At 41.0% G+C, this 19,367-nt stretch overlaps 5 protein-coding genes across 5 annotated transcripts; 3 read left to right on the top strand and 2 right to left on the bottom strand.

Moving 5' to 3' along the window:
• Window positions 1–22: 22 nt before the first annotated feature.
• Window positions 23–1,687, top strand: J3458_022046 (uncharacterized protein; the record flags this gene model as incomplete). Its single annotated transcript, XM_066122897.1, has 1 exon — window positions 23–1,687. One exon carries the CDS (start codon window positions 23–25, stop codon window positions 1,685–1,687), a length of 1,665 nt encoding a protein of 554 aa, XP_065972118.1.
• A 2,204-nt stretch (window positions 1,688–3,891) lies between these two features.
• J3458_022045 (uncharacterized protein) lies at window positions 3,892–6,443 on the top strand (the record flags this gene model as incomplete). The annotated part of the gene is made up of 2 exons (XM_007817732.1): window positions 3,892–4,484; window positions 4,553–6,443. 2 exons carry the CDS (start codon window positions 3,892–3,894, stop codon window positions 6,441–6,443), a joined length of 2,484 nt encoding a protein of 827 aa, XP_007815923.1.
• Window positions 6,444–6,710: 267 nt separating this feature from the next.
• J3458_022044 (uncharacterized protein) lies at window positions 6,711–7,115 on the top strand (the record flags this gene model as incomplete). The annotated part of the gene is made up of 1 exon (XM_066122896.1): window positions 6,711–7,115. The coding sequence occupies one exon, from the start codon at window positions 6,711–6,713 to the stop codon at window positions 7,113–7,115; it is 405 nt and encodes a 134-aa protein (XP_065972117.1).
• GPD1_4 (glycerol-3-phosphate dehydrogenase) lies at window positions 7,037–9,069 on the bottom strand. Its single transcript, XM_007817733.2, has 3 exons — window positions 8,869–9,069; window positions 8,605–8,758; window positions 7,037–8,370 (listed from the first exon to the last, which is right to left on the bottom strand). The coding sequence occupies exons 2-3, from the start codon at window positions 8,731–8,733 to the stop codon at window positions 7,483–7,485; spliced, it is 1,017 nt and encodes a 338-aa protein (XP_007815924.1). The 5' UTR covers window positions 8,734–8,758; window positions 8,869–9,069; the 3' UTR covers window positions 7,037–7,482.
• A 111-nt stretch (window positions 9,070–9,180) lies between these two features.
• J3458_022042 (uncharacterized protein) lies at window positions 9,181–12,052 on the bottom strand. The gene has a single exon (XM_007817734.2). It carries the CDS (start codon window positions 11,836–11,838, stop codon window positions 10,408–10,410), a length of 1,431 nt encoding a protein of 476 aa, XP_007815925.1. The 5' UTR covers window positions 11,839–12,052; the 3' UTR covers window positions 9,181–10,407.
• Between the last annotated feature and the right edge of the window lie 7,315 nt (window positions 12,053–19,367).

The following is a 19,367-nucleotide window of genomic DNA, read 5'->3' as shown; positions in this document are numbered from 1 at the left end:
TCATAAAGGTCTGTCTTCCAGTATGCAGCATCATCCCGTGCCCTCAAGTCTCTTCCAGAGGGACTCAGACATCAAGCACTTGGTTGAGCTGCTCTGCGACAGAATGTACTGGTACATGCAGCGAGATAAGCAAGACAAAAATCTGAAAAAGATGCGAGCCGAGCTTGAACGCTGTCGATACCCTGAAAGCTCAAACCACAGAGAGGTCCTCAAGCTTCAGATCGATCAGTGGGAAAAGGAGAAGACGAAGAGTTGCAATCGACTCAGCGGCACTGACGGAAAACTGATCAATCATTTGGCCGCATTTATAGACAGGCGGAATCGAGAGCGGCCGTCAAAGCATGGCAATGCCATACGGAGCGAGGACGTTGATGCCCGTCTAAACGCTCTCCAAAAGGCTTTGGACGCGAAATTTAGTGCCTGTCTGGAAGAGGCATTCACTCAGATCGTCAACGACAATCAGTTACAGCTCCGAAAAGAAACAGAAGGACTCAAAATTGGCCTTGAAGAGGAAAGACAGAAAAGCGCCAGGCTTCAGAAGCATATAGAGGAGCTGGAGCAAAGGCTTGGCAGTTTGGATAAGAGGCTACCCAGCTTTACAGAAGAAACTCTAGAAGATAAGAGTGCGAGTTTGCGGTCGGATGGCAAGTTGACCGAACTCGAAAGCAAGCTGAATCAGCTTTCGAAGAAGATGGATGATCTCGCAACCAACATGATAACCTCGCAAGCATTGTCTGGGGAATTGGGACGGTTTGATACTGTTGTTTCGGCATTTGAAAATCCAAAAGGTCTAGAGGACTGGGGTTCAAGCCCCGAAGACGCTGAGGCGGGCATGAGAACCAGGCGACGTCTGGAAAATGTCGCGGATGAGATGCACATTATGAAGCTCAGTCTGCAATGCGAGTCCGTTGAGGGGGCACCACAATCCATTGCCGGCCTGCATAAACGGCTGGACTCGTGCATGGAAATGGCCCACGTCAACTCAAAAGAGCAAATGTCGACATCGCAGGCAGTCAAAGCTATTCAAGATGCCCTGAGACTGACATTACCGGCACAAACGAACGACGGCGGGCAACGATTCCCAGCGAAACTGGCGAGCACGCATAAGACAGAAATCGAGGAAATATTTTGCCAGAAAGTTCAACCACTATCTGCCTCTCTTAGCCAGGAGTTGAAAGGTATGATGCAGCAGAAGCTAACAAAGGTGGCACACGACCTGGGGTCTTTTATCGACAAGGAAAGAATTGCGAGAGAGAGCGCAACTGCTAAAGCTGGCCAGTCCCTTGCTGAGGTGTCAGCCTTACGTCGGGATGTGGGCGTTCTGAAGGATAGTGTTTCCACGTCTGTGGACAAGCTGGACCAAAAAATTGGCGAGCAGTGCAAACTAGTCACTTCATGGTGTGAGAGGCTATCATCCCTCGACAGTGGCCTGCAGCGTGTTTCAAAAGAAGCCGAGACAAATGTTCAGAAATTGGAGTTGCAACTACAAACCGTCAGTGCCTGGCAAAGAAACTTCACCACAAAAGACCTGTATCGAGACATCATCAAACACATTACCAATAACCTGCCTCCGGGCCCGTTACAAAATATATCCTCGCTTACGACTCGCTTGGAGACAATTGAAGCACTCTTGAATAATTCAAGTGGCGACGGAGCCCCGAAGAAGCGTAAGGCAGCGCATAAATAGGTGACGGAGAAGAGTGTGCGGAAAATGAAAGGGACGGGTTGCCGCTACTGAGTGTTGGAATGGGTGGTGATTTAGGCAGAGTTTGCTGAATTGTTTTCCTGTTTATTTTAGTCTGAATCGCTGTACTCGCTACATCAGCCCGACAATGGACCGAATGACCAGACATATCTGTGAATCAAAGGCCTGACTATGTCGGTCAGGATCATGTTGGTGTCGCGTCAGTGCATGGCCGTGATGATGATGACGTTGATTGATTGATTGACTGGAATCACTCAAGAGGAGATTTCCTGTCCATAGCCTCTTGGCAAGATTCTTATGAGAAATTAAATAGTTATATTGATTACTTCTTTTAAAGTATCCCTCCGCAACATGGTTAGACTAGCTCATGGTATTATTTTTGCTAGCTAATCCTTCGATGTCCTTCGGCTAGTGTGTCTGACGCATCGCGCTGCGTGTACTGATGTTGTATAACTTGTATTGCGTGGTTAGCTGCGGTTTCCTGGCCTAGGTACGGCCAAAACACTGTGTGATTAGATGCCCTTTATCTGGCCCATTTTTTTTTAAAATTTTTTATTCATAATTGAAGAAAAGTATGTTAATGCAATACTCTCTCTAGTAAATTTAATATTTTCACATAGTCCTCGTTCGTCACCTCCTGGTCTGCTCATTTAAAGTATGGCTGTGTGCTCCGTAAAGCGAAGTGGAAAGACAAATAAAGAAAAAAGATAATATCATGTCCACCTACTTGGTCCGGGGGTGCGATGAACAAGGAATGGACGCACATTAGTCCAACGACACCCGGGCTTGGCGCAAAGATACTCGAGCATCTCGTCGCTTGTTCGTCCGCTTGGCGCTTGCTTGGTCGGTCCCCGCCCGCCAGCAGGGACATTTGGAGTATCGAGTTTGAGAGCGTCTGGTTCGTCATGTCACATGAGTTGATATTGCGGCATTGCGTACCTAACGTCGTAAAGCACAGGTACCTGATGTCTGGGGCACATGTGCACGCGTGCGCGGTGTGAGCTGGCAATTCGTCGTTGGAGGGGGGAAGGTACGCGGGTAGGTACTTTTCGTCGAAAGTAGCATGTGCAGCTTCGACTTGCTACTCCTCACGTTTGCGGCGGAGGGATGTTGCAAACCCACTTGGTCAATCACTTTGTCAATCCCCTTCAACTAACTCGACAGCATCAGCCGCCAGCATGTGTTAATCCTGCATCAAGTCACCGGCATTGTGTGGTACGGAGCACACGACGAGTATTAGTTACGAGGACGCGAATCGAGGACGTGCAGCGAGAAAGCGGGCCTTCCCAGGTGGGAAGAAGCATCTTGGTTTGATCACCAGCCACAACCACCCGAACCCATGGCCTGGCACTGGCAGGCATCACGCTGACATCCGACCATCAACTCACCTCCAGCAACCAACGGAGGCTGCCCCGTGTCAATCGCTAGACAGCCGCGTGAATCCCCATTGGGAGCGAGCCGAGTGTTGAAGGCGCCATCTTGTACGCGGCCAACCAAGAACGGTTCAAGACCGACCGTCGAAAGCGCTCCAGGCTCTCCCAGGCACTGACGCTGGCCGCTGACGAGTGACAAGGCCCCAAAAAGCCGGCCGCATTTCGCCCCAACCCCATCCCCGTCTTTTTTTTTTCCCTGTGTTTTCTTTTACCTCGAAATATAGTGGGCTTCCGTCGACTATTGTCTCGGCCCGCGCTGAATCGCAACCGCCCCCATTGTTGGCTATTGGGGCAGGGAGTGAGCTTTGCGCAGCTGTACTCTTTCTCTGCAGCCCTGTGAATACACTCGTTTGCTTCGTTTGTTCCTCGCGGTCAAAGAGCAGGCCTGTACAGTCCTCCGACTCGAAGCCCATCGTCGCAGCGACGTGTTGGTGGACTCGGGGTCAACCGTGGTGGGACGACAAATCCACGCCGGCTCCGACACCAATCTACCCCATCCTTACCGTCCAGGGTCACAACTCCAACTACCTACCACCCTCGCGGCTACGATCCTACACCATCGCCTACCGCACGGCGTTTCGCGCCCTTCATCCATTAAACCGTCTTCTCGGACGGAGAGCCGCCTCATTTCGTGCGACGACGTAGCCGCGTGTTCTGCTGCTATTGTCGTCGCTCCCGCCGCCATTGCTGCCGCTTGCGCTCGATCGCTCGCCGCCGCGTCCTGCCTCCCGGCATGGTCACGCCCCGCGAACAATGGAAGCTGCGGCGAAGACGGTTGAGGTGCTCTCCAAGCGCATTCTACCAGAGAAACCACATCATCTAGCCTTTCATCCCACCTGGCGATATCGCCCACCGCCCGAGGACGACGCGGCCGAATCTCGTGGCGCTAAAAGGCGCTTCGAGGAATGGCATAACACCCGCCTGCAATATCTGACATTCTTATCCGAGGCCGACCGTGGCACCTTGTTCACGCGACCCTACTACGACATGCGAGAAGAGCCGGTGAAGCCCGTACCGCGCGAGGTCAGCACACTCGCAAAGGGCACCACTGGTACTGGCGAGAAGAAGAAGCTGTCGTTGAGCGACTACAAGAACAAAAAGACTGGCCTTGTCGCCTCTGCTTCGCCCCCGGAACCCGCAATTACCAAAAAGAAAGAGGGCGAGCGAGCCGCCGCCGCCGCCACCAGCTCTGCAACATCTACCCCCGCTCCTGCAGTTGCTGATGGCACCAACAAACCACCGCGCCAAGAACCCAAGCGACCGGATGGCCCAAGGATACGGGAGCCCGAGTCCACCGGCGCAAAGCCGAAACCGCCGAATCGCGACTACAACATTGCTGACACAAGGTACCCATGGTCTGATGATAGACTCTATAGTCAAGTTTTACAAGCTAACAAGATTGCCATTCCCCCAGGCTCCCCCCCAAACCGCCATCTTTACCTCCACGCCCTCCATCACCTGCAGGCAAGCGACGTATGCCTGATGCCGATGATGATCGCCCACAAAAACGGCCGAAGCCTGAGGATCGCCCACAATCCAACCGCGACGAGGCGCCACGGCGGAAAGAAAAGCCTCTCCCAATATCGCGCGACCGAGAGAGAGACCGAGAGAGGGATCGAGATAGGGACAGGGATAGAGATAGAGACAGAGGTAGGGATCGAGATGCGTCTGCTCCTGCCTCTAGAGACGATCGGGGACACTTGTCCTCCTCCTTGCTGAATGGAAGATCTATTCTGAAAAGCAGCATGAACTCTGGACGGAGTGCGTCACCCGCTAGTCGACCTCGGGGTGATTCCTTAAACGGAGCGCGTGGAAACAACGCCAACCGAAGCTCCCCAATGAAGACAGACACCTCAACAAAGGCATGTGTACCGCCATTGCTGTCGCCTTTGCATCTAGGGTTCGAAGATAAACCCTCGCGTGGCGACGACGATGAATCGAGCCCTAAAAAAGACAGAAAGAGGCAGGACGGCCCAAGTGAAGCGGCGACGGCGACATCGAAGCAAAAGAAGGCGGATATCAAGAAGCCAAAACACTCAGTGTCAATACCTCCATTATTATCACCTACTTTACCGCCAGCCATAGAAGCAGAGTTGAAACGACGAAAAAAGGTTTCGTCGGACTCGTCAGATGAGAGATCCAGAGACAGCAGGGACGCCCTCGGAATTAAGAGGAATGATGGTAACGGTCACAAGCCGCCGAATAAACTGGGCCATCGTAGGAGATTGATTGTCGTTCTCAATGTGCCCAAGGCATTACGAGCAAGCTTTGCTGATATTGTTGGTCGCGCACCAGCACGTCGCAAAGATTCTCAAAGCCAGTCGGAACGTGAGAATGAGCGGACTCGCGCCGGTAGCGAGGAAGCAGGGCAACATGCTCCAGCAAGGAAGAGACCTATTGGGGCTGTGACTGGTGCTTCTGATGCAGTTGCCATGAAACGGCCTCGGTCGTCAGAGGTATCGACACACTCGAAGCTCGCCACGCCAGCAACACCGTCCAAGAAGCCTGCTGCCATGTCACGAGTGAGCTCGACGAATTCTGTAGTGCAAACGCCAATAGAAGCAGTCAACTCGACTCCCTCAGCGTCAGCCTCAGCGTCTGCAGACCGTCGTCCCAACGGCAGTGACGCTGCTCCCAAGGCAACAAGCGCAGAAGCCAAGGCCATGAGCGACAAGGTAGAGCGGCTGAAAGAAGTGGGAAAGAAGTTGAAACACGAAGCCGATCAAACGATGAAGAGATTCCGCGGCGACACGGGGAGCATGAGAGGCAAACCTGGAGAGGCCAAGGTCAAGTCTGGCTTTGTCCTGAGCCTCGAGAGCATCATTGTGTTCATGATGGCATTTTACGGAGCAGACATTTGGCGCGGCATGGACCACAAGATTGGAGACCATCGCGCATGGCTGAGCATGCTTCCCATGATTGAGTTTCTCAAGAACGAAATGCGCCGCTGCGACGTCAGCAACAGCCAGCCACTGTATGCCATGGTCCTCATGCTACACGCCATGTCTCTGGACGAGTTGATCAGGTGCTATATCCGTTTTGACAACCTCAATGATGCACTCGGCAAAGAGATTGTCGCGAGATTGCGCGAGAAGAATAAGATATGGCCGCGCGTTCACGAAGTCTCCTCCGCCATCCAGAACCCGCGCCTCCGCGTCGACGTGCATCCGTGGTCCACGCTCGACGACATTGCCGACGCATCATTGCGCGTGCTGCGACTATGGTGCGCCGAAGAGAAGATTGACTGGGCTCCAACCCAGTCACTCAAGGATCTTTGGGCCGCCCCGGGTCCCGGCCGCAGATGAAACCTGCGACAGTAGCTATATTCACCGACAAAAACCAGATGGCTGGTGTGTCAAGGAGGACAATTCCACCAGTCATCCATGTATTATGAGAGAAACAGGGGCTAGGCGAAATCCCGCCAGCGACATTTGAAAAAAGACACGAGGCGTCAGGACGTTTTTGAGAGTGGGAACAGGACGGAAAAGCCCAGGACGGGTTGTGCATCCACGGCGTTTTTAGTTGAAACACATCTTTCCTTTCATCACCCAGCACACACGGTGTCTGTCTACATGCTCTGCTATCTAGGATATCCCTCGCCCACCATTCAGGTTCCCTCTGTATTTTTTTTTTCTTCATTCCTGTACCATGATATCCCCTCCGTTTCATACTTTTTTTTAACCCGCCGTCCCCAGAGGGCGAGCATCATTTGCTTTTTGATTTCCAGATGCGATGTGTTTGAGCTAAAGGAGGTGGTGACGAGCGTGGATCGTGGCTTGGGTCTGGCACCGTGCGAATTAGCAGTAGATGAATGGAAATTTATGAAATCAGCACCGGAGGCCAACGTGCAATCCCTGAATTACATCACTGACATCATCGCCAGAGCAGCACTGGACCAAAGACAGTGTACAATGACGGGCAAACATTTCTTGACATTGTCTGGAGTAAAGAACACAAAGGCGTTCTTTTACACATGACGTGGGAGAAACTCTGACACTACTGACATTACGCCCACCACTAAATTCAGTCATACAATGGACGGAAACAGGCCATCTATTCTCAAGCAGTTATATATATATATATATACCCCTGCTTGCACCGCACCATCTGCAGAGAATATTTTGTTCATTTTCATTACAAACAATTTTTGGTCCCCAGCTGCCATTTCAAACTCGATTCTGGTTTCGTTTGGTTATTCTTTTACTATTTTTTCTTAAAAAAATTTTTGCCTTTAGGCCATTCTCGGGGACCGGAGCCAAAAAGTACTAGGGGGTTGCCAAAGTCATATTCCCGATGCAGGATATTGACAAGTCGGTTCCTGTTGTAGTAACTCAAGGGCAAAATTTACTTGCCAGCGTCAACCTTGGCAATGTAGGCAAGGAGATCCAGGACACGGCGGGAGTAGCCCCACTCGTTGTCGTACCAGGAGACCAGCTTGACAAAGTTCTTGTTGAGGGAGATGCCGGCCTTGGCATCGAAGATGGAGGAGTGGGTGTTGCCGTTCATGTCGGAGGAGACAACATCGTCCTCGGTGTAGGCGAGAATGCCCTTGAGGGGGCCGTCGGCAGCCTCCTTGATGGCCTCCTTGATCTCGTCGTAGGAAGCACCCTTCTCAATGCGGGCAGTCAAGTCGACAACGGAGACGTTGGCGGTAGGAACACGCATGGACATGCCAGTGAGCTTGCCGTTGAGGTCGGGGATGACCTTGCCGACAGCCTTGGCGGCACCGGTGCTGCTGGGAATGATGTTCTGGGCAGCACCACGGCCACCACGCCAGTCCTTGCCAGAGGGACCGTCGACGGTCTTCTGAGTGGCGGTGTAGGAGTGGACGGTGGTCATGAGACCCTCAACAATGGTGAACTTGTCATGGATGACCTTGGCGAGGGGAGCCAGGCAGTTGGTGGTGCAGGAAGCGTTGGAGATGACATCGGCCTTGCCGTCGTACGTCTTCTCGTTGACACCCATGACGTACATGGGGGCATCAGCAGAGGGAGCAGAGATGATGACCTTCTTGGCGCCGCCAGCCAGATGGGCCTTGGCCTTGTCGGTGGTGGTGAAGACACCGGTCGACTCGACGATGTACTCGGCGCCAGCGGACTTCCAAGGGATGGCGGAGGGATCGCGCTCAGTGAAGAACTTGACCTTCTTGCCGTTGACGACAAGGCCGTCGGCCTCCTTCTTGATGTCGCCCTTGAAAATGCCGTGGGACGAGTCATACTTGAGCATGTAGGCCTGGTAATGGCAAAAGGATTCCCAGTCAGCAAAGCGGCATTCGCAAAACTAAAAGCTGGCGTGGGGCTCCAGCTGCATGTTGTGGTGGCATGGACCTGCAGAGTCAAGTGAGGGGCAATGAAATGGGCCAAGGCAAGGAGGGGGAGGGGCAAGTCAAACAAACAGCCCATCCACGCCCAGCCAAGCCCACTCGGACACGGCGGCAGAAAGCAGGGCAACAGGGACAAAACTCACGGCGTATTCAGTGCCGATGAACGGGTCGTTGACGGCCACGACCTCAATTTCGGGGTGCTCGGCGGCGTTGCGGAAGACGATACGGCCAATACGACCGAAGCCGTTGATGCCAACCTTGACGGGAGCCATTTTGCGTGTGTGTATATGGAGAGAGCTGGAGCTTGGACGTCAGCACGGAAATCCGGGAAGGTTGGAAGCTAGGGACGGAGCTGGTGTCGAGCCGTGGTCAAGCTCTGCTCAGTCAATGCATGGCGGGATACATACCGGACAAAGTGCCTGGTGGGAAGAATGGTGAAGTTGTAATATGAAGAGCGGGAAGAGAAAACAGAAAAGGAAGAGGAAGAGGGAGGAAGATGGAGTCGGAGGGGACGGAGGGAAGGCGGGACAAAATAGTAGTCGGTCTCTGGAGCTTGGGAGCTTGGGTGCTTGGCTGTGTTGCTGGGTGCGCAGCTGGCTGGATCTTGGCTGGCAACGGCGTCGGGACTGTTGAGACGTCAGAGGCCAACAACTGGCGCACGCAAAACTGGTCAAGTGGGTGCATGCATCATTCACACTCGCACCGCGAGACTGAGACGGGTTCTGATACACGAGCGGTAACTACTATTCATGCCACATTCAACTAGACCATATTTCAAACTGCCGGGCAAAGTCAGAAGCCGCGGGGGCCTTGATCCCCTCCATGTCCTCCATGTCCTATCATCGCCGTGGTCTTGCAAGTGGCCATCCAATATCCCGGCGCGCCGCTAAAGGTAAAATTCGCAGGTGATTCTTCCTTGCGCCATGTACGGAGTAATTTGATGAGGAATCGAATGAGCGTCAGCCATTGATGATGCTTTGACGGCCTCACCTTGCTCCACCCAGCCGATGCGTCTTTTTACGGATCCGGCGGGGACGCAATTCGTTAATAGCAACGCTCTCTCAACCACGCCGACGAGCACCACATGAGCACCACCTTGGAGCACCACCTTGAGAGAGGGAAAAAAAAAAGAACATGAGGGGTACCCGCTCCCCCCCGGTTGTCGCAGCCTGGCGTCCAAGTACCCCCGTGGTAGGACCTGCTGGCCTTATCGTGCCGTAGATATGCCTGCTGGCAGCAAGACCGCGAGTAATAGCTATGATAAATCACTCAAAACGTGCCTCCGGTCGCGGTGATGACTTGCTGCTGAGTCACCAAGGGTGAGGCGCGAGAGGGGACGACAAAAAAAGAAGAAAACAGACGGTCCAGACATGTCCAAATTGTACCGACACCACCTCTGTCGCACCCTCTGCAGCGGAATGCCCTCACGATGGCCTCAGTCTAATTAATTCCGGGGTGCCCCTCTGATCGCGTGGGCGGCTAGCGGGAAATCGTTCATCTGCATTGGGCCATTCATTCGCCCGTTTTGCCCATCTTTGCCGGAGCTTCACGGCTGCAAAGGCCCCAGAGCCGCCCGCAGCCGCGTCCGCCCGGGGATAGTCGTCGGGAACACCAGGAACAATTCTCGTCGTCCCGAACTTTGTCCACATGGAATACAAGCTCCTCGGAAGCTTTCAATCGTAAACATCCACCTGTACCGGGGCAACATGCCGATACGTCAACCGTCAACCCCCGCGTCTAAGCCCAATACTTGGTCTTGCCATCCATCAAATCGTCTCCACCAATGTGTGCAATTATTACTACTTTTCCTCCTACACGGCAGACATTCTATTGTGGTGTAGACAGTCTCGCAGCTGGCTAATGCTTCACTCGAGTATCAGCAAAATCCTGCGCCTTCACACGTCAGCAAATAGCGGGTGACGCACGCTTCGGTCCGCATGGAATAATCATGACGCAAAGGTGGCCGCCGTCGTCCAATCGTCCTCGCCGCTGCCAGCGCTCCGGAATTCAATGCCCTGTGCAAAATACCCGGCATCCTGCCACGCCTTCATGGTCGCCTTGTCAAACGGGCCTTGCTTAGCTCCGTCATCACGGCCATCTGTCCATCGGAATTCCCATTGTTGGATTGGTGGCTCGACAGTAACAGTCGCCCCGTGCTCGACATCTTGATGTCGTGACGCCGGTTCGACCCAATCTTCGCCGGTTTCGCGCCGGTATGCCCGTATGAGCAACTCGCGATCCTGGTCGTAAACCTCTTCGTAGTCACGGCTGAGCAATTTGTCAGCCGCATCAGTGATGGCATTGATGGATTCCTTGATTCGCGTCTGCTCCGCGTCTTGGGCAGAGTCCTTGTTGTCCACTTCCATGTCTTCTGCGCCCTTGTTCATCTTCTTGAGCTTCCACTTGGGTATCTTCTTGGTTTTGGTCTGGCCTCTGCCCAGTCGAGCCAGGGCCTCGAGGGGCGACTCTGACGGTTCCAATTGCAGGATCAAGGTCCTGAGCATGTCAGAGACGAGAACGTCGGCTTCTTCAAGGCGCTGCTGTCGCGCTTCAGCTTCGCGCTTCTCATGCGCGGCAGCTGCCTTCTTCATGTCTTTTTTGCTCACGCCGTCTAACCAGTTGTCATGGACGGCGTCTGGGTCGGCTGCTTTGCGCACGTAGTTGCCAGACTGGTCAAACTGGCCTTCTTCCATCTCGGCTTGCAAGTTGAAGGCCTCGACCTTTGGCGCATTACGCTTCAGACCGCCTGCACCAACTTCCTCGTCTACGCCCTCCTCTAGGGCTGCCAGTTGTGCTTCAGTCTCGTCGTCCTCGCTGTCGTTGTCGTCGAGCCTCACATGGCCACCACTCTTGCTGCCGTGTTCCTGGCCCATGATCTGCGTGGCATCGAGAAACCGGACATCCTTCTTCTTCTTTCCAGACTTGTCAAAGTCAGCGTCTTCATCCTCCCCCTTGGGTGCGTCCGCCTCGCCGCCCATGGCAAACATGTCCTCGTCGTCGTCGTCGTCGTCGTCGTCCGCACCATTCACATTACCCCCCGAGGCTGCTGCAGATCCTGCGGCATCGTAGTTATCCAGCTGCTCATTAATATCCACTTTGCCCTTCTTGCGGCTCGCGGCCTTGGCATTGAATGTTTCGTTGTCCGAGTCGCTATCGTAGCCGTCTAGATTCACGGCACCGCGCTTTGTGGCATGCCGGCCGCCGATGACGTCTGCATCCAGGACAGCGTCCTCCTCTCTTGAGTCAGGAGCCAGTATTGACGGATTTCGGACGTCAAATTTGGCGTTGCTAGTGTCGCTGCCTGCTTCACCGTGGTGGGTGCGAGCAAAGTCCTCGCCAGCTCGATTTGGCCGCGCCGCCGAATGCCTCGAGGACATGGTGAATGAAGGAATGGAAGATGGCACCTCGGGCTTTGTGTAGCTATTGCAAGGATGAGCCAATCGAGGGTCGATGCCTCCACGCTCCGAGGTGTTTCTGAAGATGCGTGATTGCGACTTGAATCTACGCAGTTGGAGCCTCCAGACCCGATGTATGATAAATGTCGACTGATTTTGACATCTGGAAGAATCCAAGTTCGACGCTAGCGCCGCCCTTCAGTGCATCGTGGTGCTAAGCTTGAGCCACACCTCTCTCCAGGTGTCCCCGGTTGTGCGCCACAGAGGACTTTGCGTCATTCGTAGAGCTGCCTTCTGTGTTCCATGTTGAATGTCATGTTCCACGCCACCTGTTGGGGAGAAAAGTGGACTCGGTCACGTTATATGGTGATATGAGGGGTAATAATACTAGGGACACTTTAGGCACAAATAATAGAAAGAGAGACTAATTAATATAATTAATACCTTAAATTATTATATAGTTTTAGTAATAAGATTAAAACTATTATAATTCTAATACCTTTCTTTATTTTTTTCTTAACTTAATATAAGTATTAAACGCCTAATAATATTATACGAATAAGCTCTTATTATTAAACGAATATTATAAAGCTTACTAGTACTATAAGATAAATTAATTCTTATAAAAACTTAAGACTATAATATTAAGACTTAAATAAAGCTTAAAATAAGTTATAAAAGATTATTAGACTTATATAAAGCTAAGAATAATATAAATAAACCTTTATTTTATATTAAGAAAGAAATAATATAAATAAACCTTTATAAGAAATTAAGACTATAAGATTAAGATTATAAAGAAAGCTAAAATTATAAATTACTTATAAAAGATTATATAAACTATAAGGTGTAAAATAATCTTAATATAAATAAAATAAAAGAAGAACTTAATACTATAATATTAAGATTATAAAGAAGTTATAAAATAATACTTATACTTTAAGAGACTATAAGAGCTTAAAAAAGGTAATTAAATAAAAGCTAAATATACGCGAATAAACAATTTAAACTTTTAATTTTAAAGGGACTTTAAAATACCTCTTAAATATTTAAAGAGAGATATAAAGAGGTTTATCTTTTATAGTTATAAACTTAAATAATTTAAAAGCCTTTAAATAATAGCTAAACACGTTATAATATAGCTTTACTTTATTAGACTTTAAAGAAGTCCTAGAATCTACGCTAAACGCTTAAAGAATAAAGTAATAATTTCTATTTTTAGAACTATAAACTTAATGAAATTAAATAAGACTAAATATATTAATTAAGCGCTTATAAATAGACTAGAATATATAATAATTACTTCTCTTTTTTTAAAAGGTATAAAAAGACTCTTAAAGCTTTTAATAGAACTTTAAAAACGCTTATTCTTTTATTAAATAATTACACGAGACATCTTCTTATAAAAGTTATATAAGACTAGAAAACTATAAGCGCTTATTTATTTTATAATATATTAAGATATAATAATAAGGCTAGTAATATATTAGATTTATAGAAATAATTAATAAACCACGAAATTAATTTCTAAAAACCTATATTAATAGTACCTTATAAAATAATAGAACTAATAGTAGATATACCTACTTTCTTATTATATAATCTTATAATTATAGTTAAGTATAAGCTTAAAGTTTTAGCTAGGTAAAAGTAAGATAAAAAGCTATTAAATACTAATAAATATAGAATTATTCTTTTAGTTTTTAAGGCTACTTTATAACTTTACTTTAAAGCGAGAAATCTTAGTTTTTATACGCGAGTATATTACACTTAATATTAAAGAGCGTATAAATTACTTTACCCTATTAATCTCTTATTAGTGTTACGAACGACACTACATAAGACACGGGACGAGACCGTACCGGCTAGGACAAGCACGACTTATGGGTATAAGAAGAAGGTAGGGGCACGTAATTAGCTACGTAACCTAAGAGGCGATTAAAGAGGTTAATATTTAAATATATTAATTAAAAAGGATTAAACCAATTAAATCTTAAGCTAATTAATTAAGGTTTAAAGAGATTAATAGTTAAGTTAATTAATTTAAAACTATAATAAAGAGATAAACAAGTACTTAAGAAGAAGGTATTCCTATAATTAAATAATTTAAATCTCTATTAATTAATTTAAGTAATAGTTTTACTATTAAGAGTTATACTCTTAATAGCCTTATTATAATATTACTTAAAAAGTTACTTTATAGTATTTAACTTAACTTACTTTTTAAGAAATAAACCTATTATACCTTAGAACCTAAGCTATTATTATATTTTAATTAATTTTATTTAATAAGTTACCTTAAAACTTTAAGTAATAATAACTTTTAAGATATTTACTTTAAGCGAAAAGATTATTAACCTTAAAGAGATAATAAAGTACCTTTATAATAAGATTATTAAGCTTAAGAAGTAAAATTAATAGCTTTTTAATTAATAGAATAATCTTTATAAGAAACTTAAGGTATAAGAAGAGAAACTTATAATAGTTTAAAATCTTACACTTATATTCTTTATTAATAATAATAATATATTAAAATTCCCTAAGCTTAAATTATATAATAATTATAAGGGTAATATAAGAAACTTTCTTATATAAGCTTAAGCTTACCTATAAGTTAATAAAAAAATCTATATAACACTTAAGTTATAGATTCTTTATATTAGTAACCTCTTAACTAAAAAGATAATAAAATAATAGAAGTTAACTCTTCGCGTATATCTTAAGTATAGCATTAAAGTTAAAGTAAAAGTTATTTATATCTTCTTTAATTATAAAACCTTTAAAAAATAACTTCTTACTACATTTAAAAATTCTAATAAGTATAAGAAAGCTATATAATAACTTACTTAACTTAAGTAAACTAAATTTATAGCTTATTATATTAAGAAGTTTAAACGTATTATAGTAAAACTTAATTAAAATACTAAACTTAAAATTAAAGTTTTCTATTAAGAACTTAAAGAAGAAGTAAAGAATAACATTTATTAAGAAGATTATTTTAAGCTATTTAATAACTTTATTAAAATAGTTATTAAGGTAAATAACCGTTTATATAAGTAACGTTATAAAAAAAGTTATAGGAAATTTAAATTATATAATAGGTTTAATAAACCTAATAGTAGTAAGCTATATTAAATATTAATAGTATATAGGTATTACGCTAAACCTATAAAACTTAATGCTATAAATAAGAAAAGGGAAAAGACTTATTATAATTATAGTAAAATTAAACACTTTATAAATAAATATAAAGCCTTAAAGAAGCTATAAAAGCTAATTTCTAAAGGTAAAAAGCTTTATACTATAAACTAAGAAAACTTACTTACGCGAAATCTTAGTATAATAAGTAATAAAGAAAGCTTTACGTTAATAAATAATATTAGTTTAAATAAAGATTAAGAATTTAAAATCTAATTAATATCTAATAACTTTTAGGAATACTAAATACCCTTACTAAAAAGTAAACCTTTACTAGAATAAATCTAAGAAAAAGAGAATTATTTAATTAAGAAAAATAAACCTAAAATTAAATATAAACTTCTTAATTAAACCTTTTATTATAATAATAATTATTATACGTACCTTAATAGTAAGTAAGATAGCGAATAATTTCTATAAGAATAAAAGGGAAGGAGAATAACCCTTATAATACAATTAAAATTATAATAAACTAATTTAAAGATATTAAATAAAAAGTTATATTATACTAAAAATAACGTATATACTATCTAAGCTATAACCTTATAATATAAGAAGAAAGGGAACTATATAACTATAAGTAACTCGCTTAGTTTAAGTTTAATTAATATAAATAGTAAATTAAGCGATTACTAAGAAAGCTTTAATGATACGTTAAAAAAAACCGCTAATAATAACGCTTAAAATAACGCGCTAGAGAATAATATAAGAATAGGATTAATAAATTAAGAAATAATAGCTGTTATTATAATTAAAGCTAATTTCTTAACGAAGATCTAATAGGTCTTTATATACTATAAATATTAGTAGTATAATATACCTTATAATTAATATAATTATAATAGGATAAAGAATTTAAGTAATAATTAATAGTAGAGTATAAGAAAATTTCATCTCGTTAAATCTCGTTAATAAATTATAATTACCTTAAACACTTAAAGATAAGCTTTATTAACTTATAATTATAGAAAAAACTATAATAAAGTATAGCTAAGAAGTAGTTAATATAAAAGTAGCGTAACTTCTCGTTAATATATAAGGTATAAAACACTAGATTACATTAAATATTATAGTAATCTTAAAATATAATATTATATTAAAGATACCCTAGTTATAAGCAGAGCATTAACAAAAAAACTACACTACATGTAGTTTTTTAGTGTAGTTTTTAGTGTAGTGTAGTTTTTGTAGTTTTAGTGTAGTTTAACTACACTACAACTATATTTGTAGTGTAATGTATAATTATAGAGAGAAATCTTTAATTATAAATATAACGTTAATTATAAGACTTATAAGGTTATAATTATTATACCTTAATAGAGCTAATTTAGCTCTTTATAATGCACTAATTTTTATACGTATAGCTTATAAATTAAGCGAGTTATAATAGGTTAAATCTTAGCTAAAAATTAAGATCCACTTTTTTCAAATAAGAGACTAAAAGCTTAATATCTCGCTTAATATCCACATTTTAAGGTTAATTTTTAAAGATTTAAAATCACGTGATTTTTAGCTTTATTTTAATATATAATATGCTTATATAAGCTTTTTTTTAGTAAAACTTTTTTATAATAAAATTTAAAAATAAAAAAGTTAAGTAAGAAATATAAAATCTATTATAATATAAGAAATAATATATATAAAAAGAAAGTATAAAATATTATTTTATATGAAAAATTTTAAGGTATTTAAATATATTATTTATAACTTTAATATATTTCTTATAACTTTAATATTTAATATTTTATATTTAAGTTATAGGGTAATATTATAAATATTATTATTTTATAAGATATTTATATATAAATAATAGAAATTTTTAAATTTATTACATTAAATATATTTTACTTATAATAATAATATAAAATAATACTTGCTTACTTAATATAATTCCCTTATAATTCCCTTTTATTTTATTTTTATTTTATTTTTATTAGGTTTTTAATCCCTGTTTTTAGCTTATTTAAGCTAGCTAATCCCTGCTTACTAATATTAATATTAGTAAGCAAATGTAGCTTTATTTTAGCTTACTAATTATATTAGCTAATAATAGCTTATAAATTAATTAACACTACATATTACACTAATTTTTAAAATGTAATGTAGTGTAGTAAAACTACACTACACTACACTACACTAAAATTCACTAAAAACTACAAAACTACACTACTTTCAATGCTCTGGTTATAAGTAAGTAATTTACGAGTTAATTAAAGAACCAGTTAACTTTAATAGAATTTACTAGAATATAATTATAAAGCTAAAAGTAGCTTATAAAGGGCACCTTAATTAAACTATAATAGGCCTTTAAGAATATATATAATTACTAGAGAGCTAAAAGCTAAGATAATAGAGATTTTTAAGAAATACTTAAAGTATAGTAAGCTATTTTAATAAAGAGCTAAAAATAGAATTACTAGAGTATTTACGCTAGAACTATAAGATTAAACTCTAGCCTAGTATTAAATTAACGTTTAATAAGATTTATTCTTAGAACCCTAAGTAAGATAAGGCGCTTAAGGAGTATTTAAAGAATATATTATAAAAGGGATATATAAGACTATTAAAGTCTCTAATAGAATACCTAATTTTATAGGTATTAAAGAAAAACGAGAAACTATAATTATACATTAATTACTAACACTTAAATAAGATTATAATTAAGAATTAATACCTATTACCGCTTATAATAGAAATTAAAGATAAGATTAAAAAAGCTAAATAGTTTATTACACTTAATTTAAAAGAAGCCTATAACCTTATATAAATAAAAGAAAGCTATAAGTAAATAATAGTATTTTAAACTAATAAAGAATACTATAAATATCTAGTAATACCTTTTAAGCTTATTAACGTACTAGTAATCTTTTAAAGAATAATTAATATAATCTTATAAAAACAATTAAAAGTATTTATAGTTATATACCTTAATAATATTCTTATTTATTTAAATACTCTTAAGGAATACAAATAATATATATATAAGGTACTATAAACTCTATAAGATAATAAACTCTTAATTAAAGCCTTAAAATACTAGTTTTACTAGAATACTATACACTTTCTAGAGTATATACTTATATATAAAGAAATATAAATAAGCTTAAATAAGATTAAAACTATTAAAAAATAGCTTATATTAAAGAATTTAAAGGAAGTTAAAGAATTTATAATATTCGCAAACTTTTACCGTAAATTCTTAAGCGAATATAAAGATATCTTATAACCTCTTATAAACCTAATAAAGAAAGAAGTTAGCTTTTAATAGAATAAACTAAAAGCTATAGTATTCTAGAAAATAAAAGATTTAATTACGTTAAAACTTATATTAAAAGCACTTAATTAGGATAAACCTTATAAGCTTAAAATAAACGCCTTAAACTTTACACTAGATAAATAGCTTAAATAATAAGATAACTAGGGAAAATTACACCTAATTATATTCTTCTTAAAGAAACTCTATAAACCTAAACTTAATTATAGGATTTATAATAAAGAACTTATAGCTATTATTAAGTGCTTTAAAGAATAAAAATACTATCTTATAGGAGTAAAGTATTAAATTAAGGTTTATATTAACTATAAGAATCTTATATTATTCTTAACTATAAAGAATTTAAATAAACGATAGATTAAATAATATAAAACCCTTATAAATTATAACTTTAAGATTATATACTATAAAGAATCTAAAAATAAAAGAGTAAACGCGCTTAGCTAAAAAGAAAACTTAAAATTAAATAAGTAAATAAGTAATACACTCTTATTACACGCTATTAAAAATAAAAACCTTATATTAGGTACCTAAGAAATTAATATAACCTAATAAGTTAAGTTAAATAAAACATAAATATAATAAATCGCATTATATATTAAAAATAATAGCTACTTAAATAATTAAGAAACGAAAACGTATTTATTTAAGAAAGGTAAGACCTTCTTATATAATAAATAGTAGTATATTCCTAGTATACTTTAAGAATAGCTTATTAAGAAAATATATAAGCACCTATTATATAAATATTAGGGTGTAAGAAAAACAATTAATAGGCTAAAAAGATTATATAACTTCTTAAAAAACAGAAAAATAATATAAGAAGTTATTAAGAAATATAACACGTGTAATAAAGTAAAATTAGCATAACACGTACTATATAAAGAATTACAATTAATATTATTACTTAAAAGAGTATAGTAAACTATTATAATAGACTTTATCGTAAAAGTATTAAAGTTAAAAGAACCTATAATAAAAGTAGCTTATAATAGTATTTTAATTATTATAAATAAACTTATAAAATACACCTATTATA

This window comes from Metarhizium acridum (genome assembly GCF_019434415.1).
Source record: "Metarhizium acridum strain ARSEF 324 chromosome Unknown scaffold_587, whole genome shotgun sequence".
Classification (NCBI taxonomy): Eukaryota; Fungi; Ascomycota; class Sordariomycetes; order Hypocreales; family Clavicipitaceae; genus Metarhizium; species Metarhizium acridum.
This window is presented reverse-complemented; position numbering and strand designations above follow the sequence as displayed.

Bases quoted from the DNA above. Each gene is read 5' to 3' on its own strand.
- GPD1_4 (XM_007817733.2), bottom strand. From the start codon at position 8,733: ATGGCTCCCGTCAAGGTTGGCATCAACGGCTTCGGTCGTATTGGCCGT. The intron at 8,371-8,604 runs GTGAGTTTTGTC...TGCCATTACCAG, and splicing joins TCATCGGCACTGAATACGCC to GCCTACATGCTCAAGTATGA.
- J3458_022042 (XM_007817734.2), bottom strand. From the start codon at position 11,838: ATGTCCTCGAGGCATTCGGCGGCGCGGCCAAATCGAGCTGGCGAGGAC.